Below are 10,972 nucleotides of genomic sequence, written 5' to 3' on the forward strand. Positions count from 1 at the left end.
AATTCCAGAAAGTGTCATCATGGATAATGGACAGCCGTTCAGGAGTGATGCTTTGAACAAGTTATTTGCCAAGTACAAAATCAAAAACAACCATTCATCAAGATATCATGCACTGCCAATGGTTTGGCAGAAGCTTTCAACAAGACATTGTGCAAAATTCTCAAGAAGATGGTGGATAAGAACAAAATAACTTGGCACGAAAAGTTACAAGAAGCTTTGTGGGCTTATCGAACTTCACACAGAACTCCTACTCAAGCAACCCCTTATTCGTTGGTCTTTGGAGGAGAAGCAGTGTTACCAGTTGAGGTTCAAACACCATCATTGCGAGTGGCAATACAAGAGTCCTTAATAGAAGATGAAAGCGCAAGAGTGAGGTTGGCCGAGCTCGAGACCCTAGATGAAAGAAGGTTGTATGCTCAACAGAATTTGGAGATCTACCAACAAATGATGGCAAATGCGTTCAATAAAAGGGTGAGGCTTCGCTCCTTTAAAAATGGAGACTTGGTACTAATGGTTAGAATACCCATAGTAGTCTCACGAAGAACCAAAAGAAAACTTGAGCCCAAATGGGAAGGACCTTATGTGATTGAGAAGGTTTATTCTAATGGGGACTATTTGTTGATAACGATGGATGGTAACAGAATCATTCCCCCAACCAATGCAAGGTTCTTGAAGAGATATTATCCTTAAGAAAGCCTGCTAGATTGAAAACCCGAAAGGGCGACCTAGGCAAAAGTTAGGGCAAAGAAAAAAAAAAAAAAAAAAAAAAGAAAGCCTGCTAGGTTGAAAACCCGAAAGGGCAGCCTAGGCAAAAGTTAGGGGAAAAAAAAAAAAACCACCAACGGTATTGTATGTGGTTAAACTGCTAAAACATCCCACAGAAATCTAAGGTGGTAAAACATTGGATACTCCTGGCCCGCAAGAGTATAAACTGTGTACGACCAAACAAAAGTCAAAAACCACAAACAGTATTGTATGTGGTTAAACTGCTAAAATATCCCACCGAAATCTAAGGTGGTAAAACATTGGATACTCCTGGCCCGCAAGAGTATAAATTGTGTACAGCCAAACAAAAGTCAAAAACCACCAACGGTATTGTATGTGGTTAAACTGCTAAAATATCCCACCGAAATCTAAGGTGGTAAAACATTAGATACTCTTGGCCCGCAAGAGTATAAACTGTGTACGGCCAAACAAAAGTAAAAAAAATCACCAACGGTATTGTATGTGGTTAAACTGCTAAAATACCTCACTGAAATCTAAGGTGATAAAACATTGGATACTCCTGGCCCGCAAGAGTATAAACTGTGTACGGCCAAAATAAGACAAATAAATGTATTGTATTAAGAAATTTCATATAACAAATAAATCTATTGTGTACGGCTAAAATAAGACAAATCAATGTATTGTATTGAGAAATTTCAAATAACAAATAAATCCATCACTGAGCAAAATTTCATAAATACATTATGTTCGGATGAATAACAAAATAAAAGTGCATTCATTCATTAAGAGAAGCCTTAGCCCTTTCAAAGGCACGTTCCACAACACTGTGTTGTCCATTCTTCTTCTTGTGTTGGCTCAAAACATTCCGAGCAGTTTGCACGTCTTCTTCTGATTTAGAAACACTCTCGGAAGCTTGTACAAAATCACACAAAGAATGCATGTTCCGCTTGGGTGGATGACAATTCCTCTTCAAGTTGTTTGAGTAACTCTTTGGTTTGAATAAACCTTTGATTAAGACCCGCAATGTGCTCATCCGACTTGATAATTGAAGCAAACAACTGTTCATGTTCGCCAGAAACTTTGTCGAAATGAAGCTTCTTCTCATAGTATTGGGCCTCAAAGAGGTTAGTTGAGGCAAAATGTCATAATATAAAGAAATTGACGAAAGTCCCTTGCCAAGGAATCAAGCCGTTGGGGTGACGGACACGTTCACTGCCAAGGACTCAAGCCGTTGGGGTGACGGACACGTTCACTGCCAAGGACTCAAGCCGTTGGGGTGACGGACACATTCACTGCCAAGGATTCAAGCCATTGGGGTGAAGGACACATTCACTGCCAAGGACTCAAGCCATTGGGGTGACGGACACATTTACTGCCAAGGTTTCAAGCCGTTGGGGTGACGGACACATTCACTGCCAAGGAATCAAGCCATTGGGGTGACGGACACGTTCACTGCCAAGGTTTCAAGCCATTGGGGTGACGGACACATTCACTGCCAAGGAATCAAGCCGTTGGGGTGACGGACACGTTCACTGCCAAGGATTCAAGCCATTGGGGTAAAGGACACCTTCACTGCCAAGGATTCAAGCCGTTGGGGTGAAAGACACAATCACTGACAAGGATTCAAGCCGTTGGGGTGAAAGACACAATCACTGCCAAGGATTCAAGCCATTGGGGTGAAGGACACAATCAGTGCCAAGGATTCAAGCCGTTGGGGTGACGGACACATTCACTACCAAGGATTCAAGCCGTTGGGGTGAAGGACACAATCACTGCCAAGGATTCAAGCCGTTGGGGTGACGGACACAATCACTGCCAAGGATTCAAGCCGTTGGGGTGACGGACACAATCACTGTCAAGGATTCAAGCCATTGGGGTGAAAGACACAATCACTGCCAAGGATTCAAGCCGTTGGGGTGACGGACACAATCATTGCCAAGGATTCAAGCCATTGGGGTGATGGACACAATCACTGCCAAGGTTTCAAGCCATTGGGGTGAAAGACACAATCATTGCCAAGGTTTCAAGCCATTGGGGTGACGGACACATTCACTGCCAAGGATTCAACCCATTGGGGTGAAGGACACAATCACTGCCAAGGATTCAAGCCATTGGGGTAAAAGGACACAATCACTGCCAATGATTCAAACCACTCATTGCCATTAGGCTAGAAGGGGTAATGATACCTGCAAACAAACTCTGACGCCTTGCATGTTGCCTGCAAAAGAGATAAAAAGACATGAAATAATTGTTAACCAAAAAAAGAAAAGAAAATTAGTCATCATGATTCGTACAATTAAAAGTCACTTGTACGAATCACGAGGGGGCAAGGCTGATTTTCAACTTTTAACAAAAAAAAATAATAATAATAAAAAGAAAAAAATAAATAAATAGGCCAAGGACCAAAGCAAATAAATAATCTCATTTTGTTTGGTCTTATTTAGATTCATGGTCTACAAAAACAAAAGGTTTGCTAAACAGTTTGAAAAAAAAAAATTGAAACCTTTTTTTTAAAAAAAAAAAAAAAGAAGAGTTCTGTGACAGGGACTTTGTTTGGTCTATTTAGATTCATGGTCTACAAAAAAAAAAAGGTTTGCTAAACAGTTTGAAAAAAAAAATTTGAAACCTTTAAAAAAAAAAAAAAAAAAAAAAAAAGAGAGAGAGAGAGAGAAGAAGAGTTATGTGGTTTGTTTGGTCTATTTAGATTCATGGCCAACAAAAAAAAGGTTTGCTAAACAGTTTGAAAATTTTTTTTGGCCTATTTAGATTCATGGTCTACAAAAAAAAAAAAACAGTAAGACAAAAAAAAAAAAAAACTAGTGTGCGAACTATAAAAAAAAAAAAATCTGCTGGAAGAACAAAGTTGCAGGAGGAAAAATATCTATTGTCCACATGCATGGATAGGTATTATATAAGCAAAAATTTTTGCTTAAGAAAGGAGATAGTGGTCTCCTAAAATACTTCAAAGAAGCAAGAGTTTAGGTAGGATTTAAATTACTAAGTAAAAGTTTGTGTAGGATTAGAAATCCTACCAATGCTAATCCATCCTATTCCATTTTAGACAAACTCCTAAAATATATATATATATATGCTGTAAAAAATCCTAAGTGGCAAGTTGGAGGCTCATAAAGAAAAGGCCCAATTAAAAATGGTGGCCTAGAAAAGGAAAGGTTCATGATGGCCTAGAAAAAAAATCTGCTGAAGAAAAATGGTGGCAAGTTGAAGGCCCACAAAAGAAAAGGCCCAATTAAAAATGGTGGCCTAAAAAAGGAAAGGTCCATGATGGCTCAAAAAAATCCATGATGGCCTAAAAATAAAATCTGCTGTAAAAAATGGTGGCAAGTTGGAGGCCCACAAAAGAAAAGGCCCAATTAAAAAATAGTGACCTAGCAAAGGAAAGGTCCATGATGGTCGAGAAAAATCCATGATGGCCTACAAAAAAAATCTATTGTAAAAAAAAAAAAAAAAAAAAATGGTGGCAAGTTGGAGGTCCACAAAAGAAAAGGCCCAATTAAAAAAATAGTGGCCTAGAAAAGGAAAGATCTACGATGGTTTAGAAAAATCCATGATGGCCTAGAAAAAAAATCTACTGTAAAAAAATGGTAGCAAGTTGGAGGCCCACAAAAGGAAATGTCCAATTAAATCTTGGACTTTACTCATGACCCTTAAAACAAATAATAAAAATAAATAAATAAAAAATCAAGTCCACAAAAAAGACCCATGCGACAAAAGTAAATAGCCCATGGACTATAAAGGGCAATTAACCCTTTATTTTTTTAAAAAAAAGATCAAGTCCACAAAAAGGACCCATGCAACAAAAGTAAAAAGGCTCATAAAAAAAGCCGTCAAAAAAAAAAAAAAAAAAGAAAAGAAAAGAGGTCAGGGACCAAAGCAAAGAAATAATCTCATCCAAGACCTAAAGATCATCCAGATAAAAGTGCCAAATTGTCGTGACTCGCACAATTAAGAAAGTTCACTTGTGCAAGTCACGAGGGGCATTTGTTGGCACATAAATTTCAACTAAATTTATGACACGTAGAGCCTAGAAAAGATGACACCTGTAGAGCCTACAGCAAGGACACCACACAGGATGAAACCCCAAAGATCAATCCGATTAATAAGATATATGATTAATCAGATAGCGCTATTATTCAAAATTTAAATGGCGCTATCATTCAATTTGAAATTCAAATTGAAGATGAAGCATTCCTATCACCTAATGACCTTCCATAAATATGAGGACCATCACACAAGACGGGAGATCAGAAAATCAGAAGTGAAAAGATCAGAGAGAGAGAGAAAGAAAGGAATTGAGAGCTAAAGAAGTCGTTACAAGAAAGAAGAAGAGAAGCCTAAAGAACTCAAAAGCCTACGCTAATGGCGATGAATAGGTAAAGGGTTCCAAACCCAAGAATTGTATTTTGTATTCGAGGGTTCAAAACCCAGAACAATTTCAATAAAATATTTATTCTTCTTAAATTGTCTTTTATTGTTTATTTTGTTCTTCATTAATCGGAGGTTTCATTTGTCTAAAATGTGTAATTAACGATCTGAAATACAGATCGGAAATAAGAACCTACTATTCAAATAATCAACACTGTTTAGTCCAAAAACTAAACAGTGGACATTTGTAACATAAAATTTTGAAATGTGTTGAAATACTTCATGTTTTAAAATTTGTGTCTACAGCCTTGCTCTTCATTTTGATTGGCCAATCAAATAACTTGACATTTCTAATGCTTTTCTACATGGGGTTCTTGATGAAGAGGTGTACATGGTCCAACCTCAGGGGTTTGTTCATGCTTCCCAATCTCATCTTGTTTGCAAATTGAACAAAGCTCTTTATGGCTTAAAACAAGCCCCTAGAGCTTGGTTCTCTACTTTCTCAACTTTTCTCCTCTCTCAAAATTTTGTTCCTAGTCAATGTGACTCATCTTTGTTTGTTCTCAAGACTCCTACTTCTATTACCATTCTACTCATATATGTGGATGATATCCTGCTCACTAGCAATGACCCTCTTTATATTGCTTCTTTGATTCAACAAATGCATGCCACTTTTTCTATGAAAGAACTAGGATTCATTAACTACTTTCTTGGTATTTCTGTCACTAAGACCTCTGTTGGATATGTTCTTTCTCAACAGAAGTATGCTTCAGAAATCCTAGCCAAAGTAGGCATGAATGATCGCAAGTCTTACTCCTCTACCATGGCTACTAAAGTTTCTACCCTTTCTTCTGATGGTGACTTACCCTTTAGTCAACCATCTCTTTATAGAAGTTTAGTAGGTACTCTTCAATACCTCACTATCACTAGGCCAGATCTTACCTTTGTAGTTAACCATGCCTGCCAATTCATGCAAGCACCCTTGAATAGTCATTTTGCCTCTGTCAAGAGGTTGCTCAGATATCTTAAAGGCACATTGGGCCATGGTCTTCATTTCTCCAGTGGTCCTCTTATTCTTAATGCTTACTCTAACTCAGACTAGGCTGGAAATGTGCTTGATAGAAGGTCTACTACTGGATATTGTGTTTACCTTGGTCCCAACTTAATTTCTTGGTCTGCCAAGAAGCAGCCAACTGTGTCTAGGTCTTCCTCAGAGGCTGAGTATAGAGCTTTAGCCCAGACCTCAGCTGAACTTAGTTGGCTTGGTATGTTGTTGGCAGAGCTTCACTGTCCAGTGCCTATTCCTACTCTTTGGTGTGACAACTTATCTGCTATTGCTATGTCTCACAATCCTGTGTTTCATGCACAAACAAAGCATATTGAAGTCGATTATCATTTTGTTCGAGAAAGAATTGCAGCCAAGAAGCTTCACGTTTGTCACATTCCTTCCAGCTCCAGCAGAACACAGCCACAGCAGCTTAGCAGCTCAGCACAGCAGAGCAGCAGCCATAGCAGCTCAGATCTCCAGCAGAGCAGCAGCCATAGCAGCTCAGCAAAGCAATAGCTCCAGCAATCACGTGTGTATTATCAAGGCTAGGTAGTTAGTTTGTTAGAGTTTAACTATAGTTTAGTTAGATGGTTATGGTTAGGTTAAGTGTATCAGTCTTATATATATATATACTACCTCCTCTATATCATATAGATTCATTCAATAAATCAATAAAATAGATATTTTCTTGTTTCTCTTTACGAATGTCTCAAAACAATATCGTTTTTGGTGTAAAACGATGTCGTTTTGATACATTCGAGCCATTCGGGCCAAACAAATTTGGGCCACCAAGCATTTTTCATATACATATATATATAGAACATATTAACATCTAGTATTAGAACATCAACCAAAAGCCTGTTCCCACTCCCATATATCTAAAAAAATAAAAAAATTGAAGCAACAAAAACTCATTACAAGCCACCATAATGGTTTTAAAGATATTTCCAACTAGACAGCAACTTGTATTACTTTATAATATTGCTTAAACAAGTTAAACTGATAGGCATTTCACATAAAAATTGAAAACATTATATAAAAACACAATCAAGAAAAAATAGAAAAAAAACCTGCCAAAATATTTTAAAAGTAGAAGTAAACAAAATTCAGGATTCGTCAAATTTCATCAGGGCTTCTCATCTCCAAAACCACCTACAAAATTAGTGGCTTTGAAGGTTGTGATTTAATTTTATTTCATGTCATCTAAGTACTTGAATAGTTGAATTCGTTAGTTTTTTTTATTAAAGAACAAAATTTATTCCGACCAAAATTCATACATCTTCAACATACCCCAGCTGCTTTGTGTGAGACAATCAAAATGCCATTATAAGGCTTCTGAATATGACATTAAAATTATTTTTCTAGAAGAGAACAACAGAAATACCACAACACGAAGTCGAGGTCTTGATATGTCAGGCTGTTGTGGTAGAAGCTCAACAACATCTGGGGTGCAATGGGTGCCTTCAATGACTGTTCCCTCACTGATTGCTATTAGGTGCCGCTTATTGACCACACCATCTATAGTTGCAATGTATCTACAGTCACAATTTTATAATATTTTTAAAAAAAAGTTTAGCAGGATACAGAGAAGCACGATAGAAGCATTATATATGAAAATCAGGTCAATAATGAATATTAAATAATAAAAAAATGAAAGGAACCTTACTCCTTTGATAAATTAAAAGAAGGATGTGAAAGTTTTTGAGCAAACTCCCCTGAAAATGGATGGCAGCTAGATTTAGACGAATCCATTCTGACTTCCATAATTAATCCAATAATGATCAAAATCAAAATGATTCAATTTCAACCATTATTATGAAACACCAAACACGATAGTATAGGCACATATGCTCAGTCACGGCAGTACACATACCATCATTTGTTACAATAATTAAACCACTTGTGGCAACATCAAGGCGGCCAACAGTAAACAATCTTGGTTTAGGTTGTCCCCGATTCCTTTTATCCTGAAAAAGCCCATTTTTATATAATTATTGCAAAGCCAAAAATCCAGCAAGGATAAAAAAGTAGGCAATGGTTCACCCAAAAAGAAAAAACTTATTGACGTTGCAATAATGTAATTTTTGCATACCCAATTCTTCAAATAATCATCAAAAAGAGATATCACTGATTTAGTCTCTTTCTCCCCAGAAGAGCATATGTACCTGCAATGATATAACCCCACAAGTACCAAATAATTCAAACTCAAACTAGGGGAGGGGGGGAACACACAAAAAAACAAACAAACAAACAAACAAACTCTGATGAGTCAAAGAGATGACGAACCCTTTTGGCTTGTTCAAGGCCAAATACACCTTTGGAGGCAATTTCTTAGGAAGGCGGTTTCCATTGACATAAATTATATCCCTGGCAGGATCAACTCTAGTCTGCCCATAATCAAAAGATACATTACAACATTAACAGTACTCTTGATCCGTGACTTTACAATTGTAATCTCAGGCCCTGTTTGATTAGCAGGACTCATAGTGAGAGGATTAAGAATCTATGGGATTAATATAGGATTGGTTATCTAGCTAAATTAATGAGATAAATAATTCTCACTTAATCATATTTGTTTTGCAATGGATATGGAAATATATAATCTCAATTATATGTTCGATATGTATTATTAGTTGTATGATTAAAAAATCCACCAATTTTGCTAGATAGAATGTCCATCGAAATCCAATCCAAACCAAACCAAGCCTTAAGTCCCATCAAATGGGATCGACTAAATGAATCCTTCTTCTCCACGCGGCCCTATCAAAGGTCATTTCGTTAGTCAAATTAAGTAGATCTATATCTCTATTTACAACGCTAACCAACGTTAATTTAGGCCTACCCCGTCCCCTAACGTGTCCATCTACCGTTACAGTATTGTATCTCTTCACTACTGCCTCTGTTGGTCTCCATTGAATATGGCCAAACCATCTCAATCGATTCTCTCTCAACTTATCTTTTATCGGTGCTACTCCTACATATTCCCGAATATACTCATTCCTAATTTTGTCTTATCTAGTCTTGCCACACATTCACCTTAACATTCTCATCTCAGCCACACTTATCTTATCTACATATTGTTTCTTAGTTACCCAACACTCCGTCTCATATAACATCATTGGTCTAATAGTCGTTCTATAGAACTTACCTTTTAAGTCTAGTAGGTATTCGTTTATCGCACACTACCCAGACGCACTTCTTCACTTACACCATCCCGCCTAAATCCTATGGGCCACATCCGCTTCAATCTTCCCCGCTATTGTGATAATCGACCCTAAATAACGAAAATATTCACTCTTAGGCAATATTGGTTCTCAATCTTCACTTCTCCTCTGCTTTCATTATTACTTTTACTAAATTTACACTCCATGGAATGTGAGTAACATAAATTAATAATCGCAATCCTATGTTATAATCCACCAATCAAACATGCCCTCATAGTATTATCTCTTAATAGATTTTCCAACAACATAAACAAAGGCAACATAGAATCAAATGCTACATAGCACAGAAACGAACCTGAGGAGTGTTGCACACAGAACCATTAACAGTCACCCTTCCCTGGAAAATAAGCTCTTCGCTGCTCCTTCTCGATGCCACTGACAAGACAAGACAAGCCATGGGCCCATGACACTCGATAAAGAAGGAAGTGGGTTAAAAGCTGGGAAGTGTCTTTTAACCCACTTCCCAAAATAGGCCATAATAATTCAAAACCAATCACACACAAAACAAAAGTTTGGCATTTGCCACATTTCCAAATTACCCTTTTGCTTTTGAGAAAAAAAAAAAAAAAAAGACCCAATATGAAATAGCATCGAAATTGGTGATCAAAGAATCAAAATTCAAAATCATACCTCCGGAAGAAGCAAGAACCTTACTGAGGCGCTGAGGAGGATCTCTGAAATTCTGATTATAAAATCTCCTTGCTGCTTTGGAATGCTTGGGCTCAGATGTTGGGACAGCATTGATTGAGCTCTCTTTCTTCTTCTTCTTCTTCTTGGCGGACTGAGTCTTGGCATTGGCCATTTCGTGAAGAAGACGAGGCGGTGGAGTGGACTGGAGAGTGAGGTTGCCCTTCTCGTCGCGGACGATCCATGGGATGAAGAGTTGTTGACCTAGTTCGTCGGGAGAGATTGGGTCTGGGTTGGGTTTTGGGGTTTTGGGTTTGGGAGGGGCGAAGGTGATGTTGAATTGGGTTGTGGACGGCGAAGAGAGAGATGAGGTGAGGGTGCGGAGGTGGGAGCGAGTGCGGATGAGAGACGAGGGTCGAGAGAGGTGGAGGGAGTTCAGGGCCGACGACGCGGCGGCGACTGCGGCGGCTATCGCCGCCATTTCTGGTGGCGGTGTGGTGGCGGGTTTCGGATTGGTTGCTGTGATTCTTTTGGTGTGGCTTTGGAGATGAAGATGAGTGGGGGTTCATATTTGATTTTTAATTGGTATTGGTGTGATTTTTAGAAATGAAATGAAAAATTGTAAAAGGAAATTAAAAAATAAAATAAAGTTTGAGTGTTGTAATAAAATAAAATTTTAATTTTATTAATTTGAATTATAAATTTTTTTATTTTTTTAATTTAAAATATTTTTTATTTTTATGAAGTAAAATTGATAAAATTTTTGATATTTTAGTCATTAAACTCAATAAAAATGTTATTTTAACTATTTTATGTATACTTTTAAATTGAGTTTATAGACAAAAATATTTTTTCCCGTCACCTTTTCTCAATGAAAACAAATCAAAATGTTACGATTTAAATTGATAAAAATAAAAATTATGAATTTATTTTGTTATAAGTTTCAAATCTTACGATTTATTTT

At 37.3% G+C, this 10,972-nt stretch overlaps 1 protein-coding gene across 4 annotated transcripts in view; it reads right to left on the minus strand.

The window, feature by feature from the left end:
* The window catches only part of SVR1 (pseudouridine synthase family protein), a 32,338-nt gene extending 21,740 nt beyond the window's left edge, over positions 1-10,598 (minus strand). For all 4 annotated transcript variants that reach the window (XR_003642281.2, XR_003642283.2, XR_003642280.2 and 1 more), the window contains exons 1-7: positions 10,012-10,598; positions 9,677-9,756; positions 8,444-8,544; positions 8,250-8,322; positions 8,031-8,124; positions 7,824-7,872; positions 7,542-7,692 (exon numbers count right to left, since the gene is read on the minus strand). Coding sequence is in view for 1 of the 4 variants with exons in the window: in XM_028244066.2 (XP_028099867.2) it covers positions 7,542-7,692; positions 7,824-7,872; positions 8,031-8,124; positions 8,250-8,322; positions 8,444-8,544; positions 9,677-9,756; positions 10,012-10,489 (1,026 nt within the window). In the remaining 3 variants the exon portion in view is untranslated. The remainder of the gene's footprint in view (positions 1-7,541; positions 7,693-7,823; positions 7,873-8,030; positions 8,125-8,249; positions 8,323-8,443; positions 8,545-9,676; positions 9,757-10,011) is intronic.
* Between the last annotated feature and the right edge of the window lie 374 nt (positions 10,599-10,972).

Source organism: Camellia sinensis, chromosome 8 (genome assembly GCF_055761805.1).
Source record: "Camellia sinensis isolate YWXY chromosome 8, ASM5576180v1, whole genome shotgun sequence".
Taxonomy (NCBI): Eukaryota; Viridiplantae; Streptophyta; class Magnoliopsida; order Ericales; family Theaceae; genus Camellia; species Camellia sinensis.